We start from the raw sequence: 20,592 nt of genomic DNA, 5'->3' as shown, positions 1-20,592 counted from the left end.
GTCAGGCATTCGATAACCAACAAATCCACTTTGACAACAAAACCAGACCATAAACTTTTCATTAGTCAACAAATCAGTTAGTCTTAAAAATAGACAGTGAAACATGCTGAAGCGCCACTGACAGCAATCGATACAGCTCAAAAATAGCTCAGGGTTGTGAAAGAACACAAATCTGACAGTATTATTGCAAGCACTCGATGTCCATTCAGCAGGTGCCATGTCTGTACTCCAGTGGCCTTTTTAGAAATGTCACTAAAATGACTTTGAACGGACGTGTCGTAAACACCTGCATCTTACACCAGCAGTTTTGAAACAGGTGCAAAATCTACCAAAATAAGCGCTAGAATAGCACAGTGCCATGTGGATTTAAATTAAGTTAGTGTAATTTATTTTAGAGCAAACACACTTTTTTCGAACTACAGATTAGGAGCATTATGTTGTGTACACACCAGAATGTCATTATTTGTGCGAGTAAATTTGCAAAGATGCGAAAAAAGAAAATTTTTCAACTTGCGTGGAAGATGCGCCTGAGACGAATATCACACGTATGCAGCAATCGTGTCACATATTTGCCTTCATTTGCGTCGCCCGGCGTGAAATGGGCGATACGATTGCATCATTGCAGCAAACGCGCAATATTCGCCTTATGCGTATCTTCCGCGCAAGTTGAAAAATTTTAACTCAAATGTGGGATATTCGCACGAAGAACATGTAAAACACGTATTGTTTAACACGTCCGAATGCGCAAAGACATCCCGTCGCGTGATGTTTTTATTCGCGCAAGTGATGCGAAAAACAAATAATCCTGTGAATAATCTAGAGTAAGGAATGCAATGCTTCACTTTTGGTGTGTACACAACATTACTCACGAAATTTGTGTGCCTGGCGCAATTGCGCATAAAAAACAGAATATATTTTTTTCGAATGATCATAGCAGCAGTAAGCCATCCAATGATTATCAACAGAGAGAGAAGAGAGTATAACCAGTTATATATCCACTCGTGCAGAGTCGAGCACACTTTCTGTATTTCAAACATCTAACTCAGGATGTCAGAAGTGATTTGTTTTACAGTCCTAGCAAACTATAGCAGATTGAGCTACCTTGCGTTAAAAGGGTTGTCAGCAGGTATTATGTGTGTGCTGTCCCGGCCCACTAACATCTTAACACGGTCATAGAAGGAACGGACTTTCTGCTCGGGGTGCTGGCCCTGCTGGATGACCTGTAAGGGGTCCCTGGACCCTTTACAGAGTGGACTGTTCTGGCATGGGCTTTGGATACAGCAGTCTGGATCCATACAGTCAGTTAAACCATCTAAAAGACAGGACACAGAAATATGATGAGTAATGTCATATTACAATAGCGCAAAATCAATCAGAGCTGCCTGAGCCGGCAGAAGATCTTCTTTTCATCTACCCCTCTGATGAAACGCCTTCTTGTTCAACAGTTTCCTTTCTTTTTTATCAAAGCGTTCTTACACATTTTGAACACAATGAGGGAGGATCTGAATTTCAGCTTTTCTTCCACTATTCATTTACAGTGGGGTTCGAAATGTGCTTTTTTCTTTTCTTACCTTGGGGCTTTGAATAAAATCGCTTAATGCAGAACATCTGATGTGCTTCCTTTTAATTCATCAGTTCAGATGAAAGTCAACAGTTCAGCTCTAGTTATGTTCTGAGAATAGCTATAATACTCAAACGTTTAAACTGAAACGTACTCAAACTGATCGCTATAAATTATGCAAGTCACACAATCGTAGACAGGGGTACACAGACAGAAAGATGTGGTGCCACTTTGGGTGAGAATGGTGTATTCGAGTGTCATCCTAACCCTGTCAGAGCGTGAAATGCAAACACGCTTTCGCTGAAATATGGGGAACAGTAAAGCTGCTGTGTGTAATTTGTTAGATCTTAAAAAAAAATTCAGATCACAGCTTAACATGCAGAAACAACTACAGGTAAGCCTGTAGTCTCTTTTAGGACTTCTGTTTGGAAATGGTCTTTATATTTAGGAATGAATATGGTAATGTTGCAGAAAAGGCCAATTACCTATTAGATATTATGGCTTTTCGTTGATCTTTATCACAAACAAAGTTCCCACAAAGTAGACAATAGAATATCTCACCGCCTTCATTGTCTTTGTTGTCAGCACATGAAGTCTCCATGGCAACGTTGCAGCCGGTGCCTCTCCATCCAGTTTTGCACTCGCAGTGCCAGCTGTTCTGACCCTGCAGACACTGGCCGTTTCCATTACAGCGGTTAGGACAGCCATCTGCAGAAAACACAAAACCACTGATTCCAGAGACTCTGACAGATTCAAGAGTGAGCGAGAGAGGAATCTATCAAACAAACCATTAGCTTCTGTTAATGATTAGAACCAAAAATCTGATAAGAGCCAGATCAAAATTAATTTCAACAGTATGAAGCGTTGAAATACAAAGATTGCAACATTTGAATATTACGGAGGAATTTCATTGAAATGTCTTTTTAATCTTTGACAAATTAACTGTCAATGACTTTAATGATCATTTTTTGCATTCAGCTAATGTTAAACGTGAAATAAACACCATGTTGGCATATTCATATAAATTCTTATTATTATTATTGAACATGAATATATAGCACTTTACTATATACATGTATACATACATACATATATACATACGTACATGCACGCACACACACACACATATATATAAAGTGCTATATATTCATATAATAATAATAATATACAGTAATTTTATGTTGCCATATAACTTAAAAATAACAAATCACACAAACCAGGAATTTTAAACAGGTTTTTTGGCACGTCCCCAAAACAACACAAATCCCATAAGAAATAAATACACACTATATACACAGACTACATACATACTCTCACTAACCTATTGTAGAAAAGAAAGAAAAACCTTGTGCTTATTTGTTAAAAGTGTCTATTTCTATACAAACAGATCTTAGACAGAACACAAAACAACATTTACAAACAGACTTTTGTAATGCCAAGAATGAACATGAATAATGAAATCAAACGTTACTCATGTTAAAATGCTTTCAGACTTTTATCCATTATTGCACAGAACCACACACACACACACCTGCCTCCAATGCACTCAATGGGGAAAAAAAACACCATTCACATCTCAAATCTCTGAGAGCAATGAAATTATCGTACAGTATTGTCCACTGATAGCTATTGTTTGTAGCAAATGAATTTATGTGAACTCATCCATTCAGGAGGGGATATTTGTTAAGAGCAGATCAACTCTCAGGCTGTTCATTTACAGTAGCTGATCTGATTTGGCGGGATAAAGAGCACTGCTCTCTCATGTAAGAATGCGGTTAGGAGAGACCGGAGTCTGCAGATCCGATTAGGACGCCTCCTTTGGTCTGTGTGTGCGAGAGAGAACCAGAGACCATGGCGTATAAACAGCATGTGAGAGAGGGGTAGAGGTAAACGCATCTGAAAGACACTTTTGAACGAGAAACAGAAATGATTTGGTAAATGTATCGCAGGTTGTCAGAGTGATGTGTGCGCGTGGGGGTGTTTAATGTATGCAGTCGGGGGATAAACAGCCTTCGTGAAAGACAGAAGCAGAAAACAACCTTGTCACAACAGTTTTGAGAAAGATCTTTCAAAACAAGACTGATGTGATTTCTTTGAGGAAGTTCTCGGGTGGGGGCAGACACCGAAACTACCAAACAAACGCAAAAAGAGAGATGAAAAGACTCACTAGCCAATATTCCCAGCAATTTCAAGACTATTTACATAGTCGCAGAACAATCGGAAGAGTCGCTGTGCGTGGCGGCAGCTCTCAGCGGGGACTCTTAGCAGCCGCGGTGATTTCACTTCCTGCTGAGCTAATGGTCCTACCTTGTAGTCAACTTCTGTTCTGTTTCAAATCATCACTGATGGCCAGTGAACGTGACCGGTGACCTTCTTGCCCTCGTCCCTTCCTGTCTTTTTGCTGTGAGTGTGACCTCATCCTGTGTCATCAGAAACCTTCACTAATGTCTCAGAACGTAATCGCCAACGGTTAACACATTTGTAAGTGTGGCATAGCCTAAGTTGATGGTTACAGTGGAAACAGCCTTTTGGAAGTTATTGGCAGCTGACCCATTGCAGGTGACGCTTCAAATGAGTGAAAATGGAACGGCCTCCATCAGAGAGGTGTGAAAACCTCGCAAGCACTGGGACGCAGTGAGCCACTGTGTCTCAAATCAAATCTTGCTTTAATTAATGTAATTCTCAATGTCTGGGGTCCTTCAGATGCCAAATTAACAACCTGCTATGCATCGATTGTCACGCAGTATTGAGCCCAGAGAAAAGTCACTTAGCAATGATTGTCTTTTAAATAAAGCTGCCATTTTAAGCAGCCGAATACTTATGAAACACCAGGAGAACAAAATCTATTTTGATCATTGATCTTCCTCATTGGGCAGCAGCGAGAGCGGCCGCTCTCTCACGCCAAAGGCCAGTCGATTCTCAGCACACTAACTTGAATAAAGTGGTATTTCACAAACTATTAAGGAACCTGGCTAAAGTAATGCAGGTTGACTCTATTGTAATCTACTTAAAACGGACCTGAGATTGCCTTGAGTTATGGGTCACCGCACACGGTAAGAGAGAGAGACGCCAAAGGTGAGATGGAGAAAGGAGCAACAGAGATGGATAGAGATATGGATAGAAAGAGACAGATGGATTGGTGAAGAGAAAATATATGCAAAGGAAGGAAGGACGGAAGGAAGGAAGGAAGAAAGAAAGATGACGATTGATATCTTTAGAATGAGGTATTAGGAGAGACAGAATGTGTAAAAGAAAAAGGCAATCCTCCACCTATCTCTCCCGTCCATTGGCCTACAGCCCTCTCGCCTTTAAAGGTCATAAAATAAAGGTTAGATTCGTAAATCCTGCAAACTCGCTTTAGGAAGAGCCAGCTGAAATCCCACAGAGAGTGAACACCTATAAAATGCACTCTGTCTGGGCTTTCCTCAGCTCCATTATTCCACATACTACTAGTAAGTCATATAACGTCCTATCTTAACATCCTAACTTCAGCCTTCCCATGTGACAGCAGATAATCTTTACTTAAATGACACTATACACTACACAAAATTCTCTTTTCTCTCTGAGACCTGAAGAGTAAAATAAATACCAGAGTTTAAGCCAATACATTTTTATACATCATTGATTATTGTTGATTTCTTTGGATGCTTTTATTTATAGGGGAGGTACAAGATTGAATCGCTGTAAAAAAACCTTTTTCTGCATTCAAAGCTTTTGTTGCATTTGTCTCGTATGCTTTTTCAGTCAGGGTGGGCGTAGTTTCCACTCACAAGCCAATCATGCGTTTGATCAAGTGCACCCCACATCCACCCAAGATACGCTAGCATACAAAGTCAATGCATCCAGCAAACATTCACTTGGAGTCATTTGAACCAATTGAAGATTAAAAGCGTAAGTTTTATCTGAATGCAGCTGTGGTTTGATTCTCTGCACAGACACGTGATCACTGTGAACCCTACAGTTAAACTTGTCATTACCGCCCCCCGCGAACCCAAGCCCTCCATTGGTATTCAACCTAATGGAGCTCACGAGGGTCGTGAGACAAAGTCATTACCATGCCTCCTGTGGCCTGCGCCCTGCGTGCCAAAATATGCGCAGTAAAAACACAGCTCGTTCCTCATGACCCTTCCAGTCTGCACCAACGGCTCATGAAATTTCACATTTATCTCAGGATCGACTCTCTCTTGATCCCTTTTACTAACAGTAATGACCCATGTCCCTAAGACGTTTTTCCCATTGACACTCTGCACAGGTGGATTTTGAATGGAACTTCCAAAAAACGTGTATCTTTTGACTTACATTATTATTTTGGGTACAAACAGTGTGTAAAAATTGCTGTGGTACACATACACATGTTAACATGTTTACGTTTGTTCTTAAAAATGTAACTTTTACTTTGTTAATCATTTGCTTGACAATTATATTTTGTCTACCGACCCTCAGGTATGCCTTTTCCCCTTTTGGAACACAAAAGGAGCTTGATGTTTTTTGCACACTAAACACTACCAAGAAAAATACCCGTACATGTAACACTATAAAAACATGTGACACTACTAAATAATTACAAAGTGCATACTTTTTCTTTGGTCACATCTTACAGAGTGCACCAAGTTATGTAGAACTACTGGTGTCCCCTCAAAAATAAATAAAAACATATCCTAATTAAAAATAATAAAATAAAATAATAATATTAAATAAATGAAATACCATTGGTCAAAAAAACAATGACACAAAATAATTTTAAATTAATTAATAAAGTAATATCCTAGTTAAAATAATATTAATGTTAAATAAATAAATTAATACCCCTTGTTAAAATATATATATATATATATTAAATAAATAAATACCCTATTTAAAAATAATATAATAATAATAATGCTAAATAAATAAGTACCCTTGTTTAAAAATAATACAATAATAATAATAATAAATAAATACCCTTGGTTAAAAATAATAATAATAAATAAATCCATACCCTTGGTTAATTTTTTTTAAAATAATAATAATATTAAATATAAAATAAATACTCATGGTTAAAATCTAATGTGATCTTTGTCTCCACTCTGCATTGTCCTCTTTAATTTAGCTCTTTTGTTTTAGGCAGACTTGAGGGCAATAGGGAATAAGTCGATGTGCCTCTGTGACACCGACAGTCTTTGAGGTAAAGCTGAAACTGCAGCCTTTTGAATGGGATGCATTTCCATCATACTTATACTCACATACTTGCCTCAGCCTTTTACTACTTGCCATGAGCAGTTTATGGGAATTGGGGTGGTGTATTGTAATGGTTAAAGCTCAAGGCTATTAACTGCAGGTTTGCAGGTTCCAATCCCCGCTAAGAGCCGGTCAAGAGCCATTGGCATTGTGCCCTTGAGCGCGGCACTTAACCTCGGATTGCTCCAGGTGGATTGTGTCTGTAATAAGGTTATGTTGCTATGGTTCTATGGCAATAAAACGGCAGAAACAAATTCCAGCCCTGGCCGTGTGCACATAAATACTGTATTCTGTTCATCCGCAGCATGCTTTCATACAAACACGGAAATTATCACAGGTAAATGGAAGGAGCCTGCCAGTTCCCAGCCAATTGAATTGCTCTATTTGCTGTCTCGATGCTTTGATTAATCTTTCACTTTACCAGTTAGAATTTACGCCAGAGCAAAGGCTGAGATTTGGACACAAAGCAGTGTTTACTGTAAAAATTGAGTGAAAACATGTAACTATTAATAATCTTATATGAACACATTTTTACTCATGTTATTATTAGAGGCTGGTAATCAAATGGTTCCAGGTTGGGGTACCAAAATGCCAGATGGCACAGATATCAGACATCTTTGGTGCAGTTGTGCAGTTCTAGTTAGAGAGACATCTGACAACAAGAATACTCAACACAGATGTTTTGAAACACAGACTAGCACTATGAATCTATTCAGCATGACATTCTACTCCACCACGGCTACTCTACAAACAGAAGCACACAGTCTCTATGCAGCAAAGCTATCAGGGGGATTGCTCACAACCAGACTAAAGTGCAGCTAGCACTAGTCACAGTACGACGAGGTACAATACCTTCAATACTCCCATCCCACAAGTCTGCATCAGAGAGGACATGCAGAGGGAACAAAAAAGGTGTCACAACAGACAGACACATTTATATATCTTGGCAGTTTTTGCTTCATTTGAATCAGTCATATTAAAACAGAAAACTTCTGAGCAACAAAAGATGAAAACTACAAAAAGATGGAAGCCGTTTAAAAGGCTTTTTTGTCTACAGAGAGGGTTAGATGAGAATATCCAGACAGACTTCCTGTCTTGGAGCACATCGGGGAAAAGGATTAAAGGCAGAGCTCTTTTAGCATGCCGTAGTCTTTGTCGCTTGTGTCATCTTTGGAGTGACAGACAGACAAACATGCTCACACGGACACTCACATTCACAGACGATGAGAGACAAGAAAACTCAGCTTCTGAGTCTATTTTTGAGATGGAGAACTCAAGGCAGGGTGAAGACACATCCACCTTTCATCAGCTGCCGCTCCTTCACGAGGACTGTTCATTACCCAGCATCCCACACACCTGCCGTCGCCATCAGAGGCGTGATCAAACGCGAATAAGTCTGTTCTCAATCTGCTCACAGGATCACCTCAATAACCCCCTCACACACACACACACACACACACACACGTCCTCATACCAGTTTGTGGCCTCTGACATCTCCTACGCTTTCTTAAACAGCGATGCTGGGATGAGTGTGGATGAGTGTGGTTGGGGGTGACAGGGGGCAGACAGCATCTTTTTACTTTCAATGGCTATTCAAATTTTTCAGTCTATTCTGACAAAGTTAAATATGTTTGAATGTACATTTATTATATTTGTGGAGGGCTGGCATTTTTTCCTGTCAGCAAAGATGGCAGCATGCATGTCACATGACTTCAAGGGAGTTTGCGGTTGCTCTACTCAGGTATGCTTTAGTGTGTTGGATGCACACAGGCTGAACCCTGTGTGCTTTCCGAAAAAAAAGTCAACGTTCCTCTCGGGACAACCTCACTCGCATTTACTTCACTGTTGTCGGTCCATGGATTTTGTAGGTCAGCGATAGATGCTCAGATTTTTTTAAAATGCTGATTTTGGCAGAGCCGTTGAGAGAGAGAGTCGCGTCAACTCCGTTGACTCCAATGGAGCAGTTTTTTCACAGCAATGGCGGTTCATGGAGCCTTTCAATAGTTCCCGGAAGTTAATAGTAACGCATGGAGCTGCGGCTAAACAGACCAACTGAGGTAAACTTTTAACACATTTAAAGACGTAAGTCGTTTAAGGAATAAAAAAGAAAGAATTAAATAATAAAGAATTAAAACTAAGAACTTCCTCAAACTGTCTTAAGGCTCCATGAATCACGTGACTCTCAAAAAAAATGAACTTCCGTTGTCGCGACTCTCTCAATGGCTCTGGTTTAGACTAACGAAGTGTTTGAAATAATATCTGATGTTGATGTCTAGAATATCACCATACAAGCTCTTTCTATTTATTTGTTTAAACATTTTTAAATTAAAGCATTTCTTTATTTTCTGTTCTGGCAGAACTTGGCAGTGACAAATTGCTTATAACGTTCTTCATGTGCAAGTCAATTTGGATAGAAGTGTTTGCTAAATCACTGAATGTAATGCCACAACAACAGATCTCAAACTACATATAGCTTAATATAGTCTGAACATGTGCTTTTAATATAAACCAACAGGTGTATTTTTGAAGTGATTAACTAAGATCAGTTAATGTAAATGTGTAAATGTAGTTCACTGTACATGTGGGGGCCGCAGTCACGCTCTTAAATTGACATTATCTAATTGGACTCGTGCATATTATCAGTTGAACTCTAAACCTTTCTGTATGTGATTCTGTAAGGAGATTTAAAACTCAAAATATCGAATCGAATTTAAAATATACCATACTGATGGATCAGTGCAGAGAAAAATCACCCTAACCAACTTTTTAGAGATTTGTCTATTAATCCTTCAGCATCTCTATAAGCATTCTGCTATAAGCAACAAATGATGCCAACTATATACAAACCTACAACCACTACACAAAGACAACTGATTCAATTTGTTTCGAGATCCTAACCCACACATGATTTTCCTCAAACCAACTCCCTCCCAAAATCTGAGGGCAGTGATAGTTGATAAAAAGTAGTTTGAAGACCTCCTGTGGTGAAAATAAAGTTTTTGTGTTATTTATATGTTTGTTTGGTGTTTTTAATATGCTTTAAGATGAACAAACTCCAAATTTATCATTTTAAACCATTGCTGAGTATTTTCTTCGTAAAACTCAATTAAAAAAAGCAGTTTGACACTGCTCCGGTTAACGATGTCATAAACCTTTAACCAATCACATCAATTCAACTCATTTGACCCCATGGATCAGCAGTTTGAGGCATAAATTTGCAAAGGTGGCGCATAGATTTGGGATAAAATAATCACTGCACTGCACTGCTGTGTCAGGTCTCAGTTTCACTTTTAGGTTTAGCAGCGCCTGGAACTGCCAAGTGCGATGGAGTGGAGGTGGGGCTGATTTGCATATTCATGTATCTACGTATACTTAATGAAGCTGAGGTGTAAAATTACATTCAAAAATTATTTTCACAAAAAACAAATGTTTAAATATGTTATTTTGATTGTCAACGATTAGTTTTAAGGGTTAAAATTATCGATCACAGGGGGACTTTAAGACATTACTGGATTCAGAAACACATCCGCTCTAGGACACAGATATAGGTGACTCTATACAGCATAACATGAATGAGAGCATTAGAGGTAGATCAGGCACATTGTCGATGCATTTGGTGTAATGGCAGATGTATGGGAAAGGAAAAGATCAGTGCCTGGATCAAGGTTGGGTGTTTGCCTACCGATGGTGCAGTGTTCTCCGTTCCAGCCCTGCTCGCACTCGCACTTTCCATCCTTACAGGTGCCGTGCTTCACGCAGAGCGGGTTACACACGCGCTGGTCGCACGCTGCTCCCGTCCATCCCTCCTCACAACGGCACGAACCGCCCATGCACACGCCATGCGTCCCGCAGTCGACCGAGCACACCTCTGAAAGAGAGAGCAAACCACATGTGAATAAAAACAAGGTAATACAAAATATTTTTTGTATTCCAGTGATTCGGTTTAACGTGCAGACTGACCAACAGAACAGTCAGGGCCCATCCAGTTGGGGTCACAGCTACATAGGCCCGTGTCCGGGATAAAAGCCCCATGACCGTGGCACTGATCCGGGCACTGAGCTCTGGGCAGCTCACAATTGGGTCCGCCCCAGCCCGGCTTACAGTGGCACTCTCCATTCACACAGATCCCGTTATTGGAGCAGGTCGGATCCAGGCAGTCAACTGTAGACAAGGATTTTTTGTTATGAATATTAATATAAAGACACATATTTGCGTACATATTTAGAAATGTATTCCAAATAGTCTTTGAGATGTAACAGCTTAAAAAGATACACAGAGTCATACGGTTACTGTGTGCAGAAGGATTAAAAAAGCCAAGCACATACTATCTTTCATCTGCACATAACAAATCAATATCCCACTTGGTGGTGTGAGAATGGCAGCTTCCTGTCTAGAGCCTTTCACACTCACCTCTCAACCACCCACCCCCCTCATTTTCTCAGCATCTCTCTACGCCGCCCCCTTCCACCGGTCTTCTCTTTTGACTTTGACCCGTTCTCCCGCATGTTCCGGGACGCCTCGAAAAAATTGATATTGACCGCCGTGCGACGGAGAGATCTGGCCCGGGAAAGCGCAAGAAAGCCACTTGACAAATTACTCGGCCCTGAGGCGGCCCGCCTGACACCCCTCTCTCAGTCACCCTCGGCCAGAACCGTCGGACCCCTTCCCCTCACGCACATAAAGTCATTTGCGTCAACTTCTGTTTATGCTGCAGAAACGGCACGTCACGGATATCGATTTTTGTGTCACCGGCACTTCAGGTAAATTGTTTGAGTGACTCTGCTGTGATGAATATCTGATTTGAAAAATCGTAGAACAGCAGGAAAAAATGAAAAACGCAGAAGTGCTGACCTTGTGTTCCGAGACGGCTTGACTCATGCCTGACTAAAATGCTCTTTCTCTAACACACACACGTTTTGTGTGATGGAGGGGTCTCTCTATTGACTCCCAGGGCTGAAGCTATAGCGGGTGTGAGGTGTGGATGTTTCTTGTGGCCTGCATGACCATTGGCGCTTGAAAATGTGTATTTTATGTTATGACTGTGTGTAAAAAATAGCATCGATAAAATTCTCAACAACAGAAAAAGTCAAACAATTTTAGAATAGTTGTTTTATTATTACTTTTGGGTCAACCATTTCTAAATATCTATCTAAACTTTATTATGGGACTAGATTGCAAATTTAAGATTATGAATTAGAGGTAGACAAAATTAATATGCAAAGAGTTTGTTGTTCTATTTGTTTGTTTGTTTAGCTGTCACTGCAGCTCATTCTTTTATCTCTGCCAATTTCTCTCCGTTACGACGAGTCTTTCTAAAACTCTGCTTTCCTTTAACTTATTTTTATGTTTGTATGCTGTTTCTCTCTTTGTGTTCTCTTTGCCTTCAGCGTTTGTCTTCTGTCTTTATCTTTTTTCTGTCTCCTCCCTTTGCATCTTCAGACACCTGGGATTCTCTTCTGGGTTTCTCCTGTCTCCCTCACCGTCAGTCACTTTCTTACCTGAGAGCTGCTGAACTTTACAGAACACAGAAAATGAATCAAGACTGAAGCCATTGTTCTCAACACCTGAATCAATACATTTTCCAGCCTTTCCTCTTATCTGTGAGGTGTTTTTGTGGAAGGCTATTAAGTCCGACAAGAGAATGGGGAGACAGTCTGTATGAAAGACTCACATGTTCCGCTTCACTAATGCTCCCTTACGGATATTTTAAGTGATACAGAGTAGATGTAAAAAAACTGGCGAGCTGTTTTACATTAAATTCTGAAGTTTGCATGCAAGCAAGTCATTTCCAAACAAAAAGTCCTGACAATTTAATTATAGAAAGTATTTCAAGTTTTGTAAGCACAATTATTAATGCTTAAACAAGCGCATTACAATCCAATTAATTATGCTCCAGCAAATGTTGACGTTTATATTACTGCAATAGAATTTGCACATAATAAACAGATATTTTTTTGCATACAGATTATTTTCACTGCTGAGGTTGTAAACATTTACTGTATATAAATAAGTGCTTTTATCATATTATATTAATCTTATTTTACCATAATATTTTATTTGTACTGGGTTTATTATTTATTATTATTTGTACAGACCACGCACGCACACACACACAACCAAGTAATGTGTGATCATCTGATCATGTCACTAACCAGCCTACCCAAAGCTACACTGTCTCACACACACTCACCCTCAGCGCAGCTCTCTCCTTTGTAGCCCAGAGAGCAGACACACGTGCCCTCTGTGCACGTGCCATGACCACCACACTGCGGGTCGATGCACTGGCTGACGGGAACATCACATTCTGGACCTTTCCATCCACTATAGCAGATACACGATCCCTTATCATACTGACCGTTTCCACTGCAGAGCACCGGACACGCCGCTTCGGAGGAAACAGAGAGAAGAAAATTTGATATGATTGATGTGTAAATAAAATACAGAGGAGAGATTGTGATTTCTGAGTTTGGGCATTTTTACTTGGATGTAATAATTTAAGTATTACTAAAAGTACTACCAAAAATGTATCATAAAGGAGCCAACAAAAAAATTGCCCAATTCATCTACCATGGTTTTTACATAGAAGATAAAAAATATTAAAATATGGCCCTGCTTTTCATTGCTCCAAATACGGCATATGATCACAATAAATCTCAAATGAACATGATTTGCTGCCCCAACATGCCTGTGTACATTTTATACTCTGGATGTTGCTACTACTGTATGAGCTGCTCACATTTGCATGTGACACAAACAAAATGGCATTAAAAGATATTAAGATTATATTCGACCACTCTTAGCCCTTATGTATGCTATGCATGGGTCCCTATAATGTAGGCAAAATCTAACCCACAGGGTCAGCACTAGTGGACAGCTGTGATAGGTTGGAGAAAACTGTAATGGAAGAAAATGTAATTTAACACCGAGGTAACGAAACTATTAATCATAAGCTTCCCAGGTGAACAATGGGAGATATTGGTTTGTATGAGATGTCATTCATCATCCTTAGGCCTCTGAAATAGGGAGAGAAAAAGTAAGAGAGAGAGAGAACGAGAGACTGCCACTAACACACAATTTTCTATCTGAATTATACAGTACCTTGATGAGACATAAAACTACAATACCTTCACAACAGGAATGTGTAAATGAAAGTGCGAACAAATTCATTGAGAAATAATAAGATTATATCAAAATATGTTTTCATTCAAACACAAGATGTTTGTAAAAGGTTGCAAATGCTTTCATCAGTTTGTCCCTGAATGTATAGCTAGGTGAGACACGCACACACACTGGTCCAGTGGGTCTCTGCACTCTTGGGCTATAAGAGCCGCTGGGACTGTGAGATTAACACATCTTTGATGTGTTCAGCTCTCAGAATCCCACCGCTGCCGCCACACTGGGAACAATTCAGTGCTGTTTCCCCTTAGCTCTCCTCTCTCTATCAAATGTGTTTTTTTACCCTTTTGTCTTTGGACCTGTAGGTACTCTTAAGCTTTCTGTGAGTTTGTTGCCCCATATTTCCTGTTTGCTTAAATAATCAAGTAAGTACCCTGTAGTTAAAAAATATATCCACAGTAGCTTATATTTATGGGTACATAGGTATTACAAATATGTAGTTTGTTCACGCTAACTTTCTCCAAAAGATTGTTGTCTAGAATAGTAGGTCATGCATACCATAACTGTATAATTTTAGGCACCTAAATACTTTTTAAAAGTATTTTAGAAATACTTACAGTATACCTATTTATGTATTCCACCAACTGTGTTCCCCTTTACCTACAGATATGTACTGTAGAGGTACATTATTGTTACAAATATTTACGCTGTAAATTCTCTTTAATTATGTGGTACACTGTAATCTGAAGCATTACTGATGTTTAGGAGAAAAGCGTCACCCTCATGTGTCAATGTGTCTGGAGCTCATTTGCAACCCAATATATACCCTAGTTAAAATATTACTTTAGATTTTTCTACTATTCATATACAGTATGTGACCCTGGACCACAAAACCAGTCATAAGTAGCGCAGGTATATTTGGAGCAATAGCCAATAATACATTGTGTGGGTCAAAATGATTGAATTTTCTGTTATGCCAAAAATCATTAGGAGATTAAAGGCGGGGTGTCCGATTTTCGAATTACGCTTGTTTAGACAAAGTCGGGCCGAGTACCAAAACAACCTTGTAGCCAATCAGCAGTAAGGTGTACAGTGCACAGGACGCACATTAGCCGAGCCGAGCGCTGACGAAAGCGAAAGATGGGGGTATAGGTGTGTCTGTTTTGGTGATTTGAACATCAACAACGGCTAAGAGAAATCGGACACCCCGCCTTTAAGTAAAGATCATGTTGCAAGAAGATATTTTGTAAATTTCCTACCGTTAATATATCAACACTTTATTTGTGAGTTGATGCAGCAAAATCGGGAACAAAAATGTCCGGAAACGCGTCTACAAACTTCACTCGCTGCTGCCCACTCTTTGGGAATTACCCTCTCAATGTTTGCTGTCTATGTATAGCTTAGAACTTCTGCTTTCGGGTTCATCTACTCTTCACAACGTCATTACAGCGGTAAGCCAACAGAAAGTGTTAAAACGGCCTGATTTTTTTGCACGCTCAAATTTCAGATCTCGGCCAAATATTGTCCTAAACAAACCATACATCAATGGAAAGCTTATTTATTCAGCTTTCAAATGATGTATAAATCTCAATTTCGACAAATCGACCATTATGATGGTTTTGTTGTCCAGTGTCACATATTATAGGGCTGCACGATAATTTATCGCGATACCACGAAATCCTATTGAAATCAAGCTGGCTGAGATAGCCAAGTTTTTTTTTTTTTAATGCGTAGCTTGTCCTCTGGGATCAGTAGGAAATGCTGCTTGATCTAAAAGCAGTGCGAGTTTGAGTCGCTTATAACGTGCATTTGAAAAAGCAACACCCGTCAAACATGATCATTATAAATATACTTTATTATCATAAAAATACCTGATGAGGCTTGAGTAACAGTGATAACAGTGATGTCCATAGGCATTTCCTAGATTCTAGAACATGTTACGGTCTTCTTCTGCAGTGCGTATTTGGAGTTTCCGCACGAGAGCGCCCCCTGGCTTTCGGATGCAGCAGCGTTTTCCCGTACTTCACTCAAAAGCTGTGCATAAATCACGTGATATTTATCGTCGGTTTATCGTGACAGCCCTAATATATTATATAGATTTTTTTATTTCCCTGCTTAAAAAACCTAACCTAGTCTACGCAGGTTAACTGGTTTACACTGGTCTAGCTCCCTTCTGGGACAAGCCAACTAAGAAGTTAAAGAGAACCTTCCTAAACCAGCAAACAGACCAGCCAGACAATACCAGTTTAGTCTAGTTTAAGTTGTTTTCCAGCAGTGAAGCTCTCTTTCTCTCTCTCTCTCTCGCTGTATAACAGAGAGTGGGGTGTAATTGGAATGTCTCGTACCTTTCGAGCAGTCCATTCCATGGAAACCAGGGAAACAGTGACACACTCCTGACACACACTCTCCGTTACCATGACAGTTTCGGGGACACTCCTGCACAGAGTCTGTGAAAGAAACGAAACATTTCTAAAAAAGGCCACTTTGATGGTAATGACAGCTATAACCACCACAGCAACCGTCAGAGAACCAAACTCTCATGTTATCTTCTCCTCCGCTGTTGCCTTCCTCCCTCTCTCGCTGTCTCTAGGTTTCTCTGTGGGAAGCCTGCAGGCTCTGGTCATTATTGATACAACCAATTCAAACAGCGTCACACGTCATTTCATTAGCCATGAGTATTATCACGGCAGTAAAACTAGGCCATATCACAGTAGATTAGCACAAGGTTAATTGGCGAGCCACCACTTATTCCTAGAATTCATGCATGTGAATATTCATAGAACAAAGCCAAAAGGTGCTTCATTCATTTCAAGGGGATAATCATATGATTTCAAATAATTTAGTATTAATAGATATCCTTCATTTCATTATTTCATTCGCGCTGACTGGTAAAAAGAGTTTATATATATATTTCAACCAAATCAGATTAACCCATTTTTTCTTTTTCTTTTTATGAACTAATGAACCGAGAACTCCTGTATGCAACATTTGAATGTGCAATTGTAAATCTGTGTAAATATATTTATTTTGCATTGTAAAAATAGCTTTGGATAGGACATTGAGCATTAAGACGCTTTATGAGTGTCTCAAACCACAATATTCTCCCTAGTTTTAAGTATACAGTTACTGTACAATCTTCTTTATTCCTAAATGTTATGCATCTGAATTTATAGCCTTGCGTTCAGTACAAAAAATGCGCTTTAATAATATAGCAAGTGTGTATGAAAGCAAAAATGAAAACAAAATTATGACATCATTTATTCACCCTGCATATTACTCTTTCTTATGTAAAACACAAAAGAAGATATTTCGAGAAATGTCTCTGTGGTTTGTGTCCATACAATAGAAGTCAAAAGGGGGCTAAAGCGTTCTTCAAAATATATGTATTTTTTGTATCATGCAGAATGCAGATGAAATAAAGTCATACAGGTTTGGAATGACATGAGGATGAGTAAATGAGAAAAACATTTTCGGGTGAACTTTCCCTTTAAGTAGGGAATAAGCAGTGTGAATATGAGTAACTGACCCAGTACAGCTGTGCTAAAAGAGACCGATTCCTTCTCCTTGCCGTCATTGTAAAAAGCCAGATGCCATGTGCCAGGGTCCAGATACTGCACAAATATCGCCTCATTCAGAACCACAGTCTGAATACTGCGCCTCTCACGAGGAGACTCCACTACACTCCATTTCTCCTTTCCATCCAGACGCTCCATATAGTCATACTTCAGAAAGAGATACATGGTAAGAGAAGAAAAATTGTCCACAGTCATTTCAAGCGGTTTGACAGTGTTCATGTATACCAAACACACAGATACTTTGAAGCTCTAAAAATGATTTTATCGAACACCTGCTGACTTCTAAAATGTTTTCGCAATGAGTGATTGATCCACGCTTGTGATGAAAGAGGATTTTTCTAAAAGAACTTCACAGAGCGGGCTCTTTCTAAATGGGGCGGGCGCACGCACCTGTGCATGGGACGGAGGCAGTCCTTTGCGGATGTATACCCCAAACAGGGCATCCTTGCCCAAGGAGATGTTGAACTTGAGAAACTGAGGCTGGTTGAGATGCAGCAGAGACCTCCAAAACACCCCCGGTGGCACCTCTTGGGTCACACGTCTGCCCACCTCCAAACTTCCCGTATCTATGCTGCTGTTGCGAGCTGCCCAGGGCCCTGAGAAAGAGAGGAAAGCATGAGACCAAAAATCAATCTCTCACCTCCGCTGTGTTGCAACTGGCCCTTGTTTATAGATTCAGAAGTAGTGGCTTTGAAAATAGAAAACAAAAGGAGGCAGTGCAAATATGCTTTCTCTCCGGGTGACACTTATCGTAGCCTGCCATCTGATGAAGGCTGAAAAACACAAATGTTGTTTCCTTTTGCCCATAACCTCACCGTATCCATCCAGCGTGAAGAAAGCTGAAAGCGTATCACGGCAGACAGGAGAGACCCAGAGAGAGAGAGAGAATAAGGTTTTCTTTGTTGAATATCTGAGTGTGCTTTTTACAATGCGGCCGGCGAAAGAACTAAAGAATACGTTATACAGATGAAAAGTTAATGGTGGTTTGTTCAGAGTCAGGGTGGAACAAGCTGAGCTCTGCTGGAACACGTGTCTTAAATGTTTAAATGTGTGTGAGGCCTAAAATGCCACCTCTTTGGTATTAAAGTTTTTCTAGGGAGACTTACAATGTAATCAGATGTTTAATAAAAACATTCAATAGAATTAAATTTATACACTGGGAATTGAATAGATCATAAAAAGATCTGGAAAAGTCTCTGATATTTCGGCAAAGGTTAAAAATGTAAGTGGAATTGGTCATACGACCCAAAGAGACGAGAAATATCATGTTTTGATGACAGATTAGAAAGACAAACATTTCTTTTTTGAGTAATGCATGACAAGACCAAACACAATCAGCGTCTATACGACTACAATAGTAAACATGGTGAATACTGATTTTATGTTGACACCAAAAATTATGATTCAGATAGTCTGACTTTCTATTTATACAGTTCTTTAGAAAACTATTTACACGCTTGTGCTTTAGAAACCCCAGAAACCAATATTATCTAAAAAAAAACACGAATCTTTGATTAGACGCCATGTTTAATATGACTCAAATGAAATCACACTGTGAGGAATAGATGTACAGTCCCTTCAATAAGATACTGTCACACAGCAAAATCGCCAGTGTTATAAAAGGTCAAATTAACACTCACAGTGTATATATAATCCACACTGTCGAAGTGTATATACACTGTGAGAGTTAATTTGACCTTTTTTAACACTGGCAATTTTGCTGTGCATATTTTTATAATGCATGTTTTATGTCCACTTGCATTATTCTGAAAAGATTTGTTTTCGATGTTTCATCAACTGGACCATCAGCAGGATATACAAAAGTGCAAACGGAACGGACCGTCTGTCTTATGCTGGGTTATTTTCAAACCGACGTTGGGTCAAAAAGGAATGAACCCAACCGTTGGGTCAAATTAACCCAGAAAATGTTTATATTTGACCCAACAATAGGTTAAAATAACCCAACATTTTGGGTTGAAACAACACATGGGGCAATTTACAACCCAACGGGTTCGGCCTTTCTTGACACAATGCTAGGTTAAAAATAACCAAACATTTTGAGAGTATACACCTTACAGTCATGTTTTCAATGACATCAAACTAAATGCAGCATCTACTGAGACTGAGGTCTGTAACGTAAAATTAGAGCCATTGCAATCTTAAGAATGTTAATTTTTAATAGTGTAGAAAACCTGTTGATTTTATACTTTCCCCACTGCTCTCTCTCTCTCTCTCTCCTGTTTATGGTCTCTCAAGCTAAAGGACAAATCTCTTCTATTGTGAGATTTCGTGTATTCTCCACCCTCGGGCTCCGGCTCATACTGCATGTCAACACCACCATCCTGTTTACCAACATAATCACACAAGCTGTTATCCACTTTTCATTTAACGGACAATCCATGGTTCCTCTCTTTCTCACTCCATTCCTCCCTTCTTTTTAAATTCTCCCTATCTCTTACTCATAGCTGGCGGCGATGGCCGGGTGTAAATGGAGGTGGCGAGCAACAGATTCACATACACACACACGTGAACACACAGCTCCATATAATCAGGTCAGATCTACACTGGAGACCGCAGCCCGATGGAGAAAACCTGTGAAAAATGGTGAGGCTATAAAGAACAATGAAAACACAATCAGGACGGAGCAGCAGCAACAGATGAAATAGCTACTCTCATTAATACAAAACAGTCAGGCCAAGAAGAAGAGAAACTACGGATGGAAAATAGCGCGCGGAGGAGGGCGGATAAGAATTTCCTAAGGGAGCGAGCGATCAGACTTGTGCTGAAGCAACAGTTCGGCTTTATTTCGCGTGGGGAAACAGAATGTGGAGATAGAGGGCACATGAATTTGAGTGTCTAACCACAGCATCAAGTACCAAAACAGAATCCGACTGAGCCAATCATAAGCTAACGCGAGCGGCGGGCAGAAGCACGCCGAATCATTTCACAGATCAGACCAACAAATCACACCACAAAAGCTCAGATAAGAGCGTCTCAACACAATGCCGAACAATAACAAAAGATAGACACAAAGAAAGATGACGGGAAAAAATAAAACAACCAGACACGGCACTTATTATGTGTATGAATGCCTGATAGCCTTATTGTGGCATGTCGGCATAT

The 20,592-nt window shown here is 39.7% G+C and overlaps 1 protein-coding gene across 14 annotated transcripts in view; it reads right to left on the bottom strand.

Moving 5' to 3' along the window:
• The window catches only part of tenm2a (teneurin transmembrane protein 2a), a 429,048-nt gene that overhangs the window by 20,856 nt on the left and 387,600 nt on the right, over nt 1–20,592 (bottom strand). For 11 of the 14 annotated variants that reach the window (XM_057348979.1, XM_057348978.1, XM_057348982.1 and 8 more), the window contains 9 exons: nt 17,860–18,065; nt 17,421–17,616; nt 16,240–16,341; nt 12,969–13,163; nt 10,739–10,939; nt 10,461–10,646; nt 7,631–7,654; nt 2,123–2,269; nt 1,102–1,312 (listed from right to left, as the gene is read on the bottom strand). In XM_057348979.1, coding sequence (XP_057204962.1) covers nt 1,102–1,312; nt 2,123–2,269; nt 7,631–7,654; nt 10,461–10,646; nt 10,739–10,939; nt 12,969–13,163; nt 16,240–16,341; nt 17,421–17,616; nt 17,860–18,065 — 1,468 coding nt within the window. The remainder of the gene's footprint in view (nt 1–1,101; nt 1,313–2,122; nt 2,270–7,630; nt 7,655–10,460; nt 10,647–10,738; nt 10,940–12,968; nt 13,164–16,239; nt 16,342–17,420; nt 17,617–17,859; nt 18,066–20,592) is intronic. The other 3 variants (XM_057348980.1, XM_057348991.1, XM_057348985.1) reach the window with 1 other exon arrangement.

This window comes from Triplophysa rosa, linkage group LG13 (genome assembly GCF_024868665.1).
Source record: "Triplophysa rosa linkage group LG13, Trosa_1v2, whole genome shotgun sequence".
In the NCBI taxonomy this organism is placed as follows: Eukaryota; Metazoa; Chordata; class Actinopteri; order Cypriniformes; family Nemacheilidae; genus Triplophysa; species Triplophysa rosa.
This window is presented reverse-complemented; position numbering and strand designations above follow the sequence as displayed.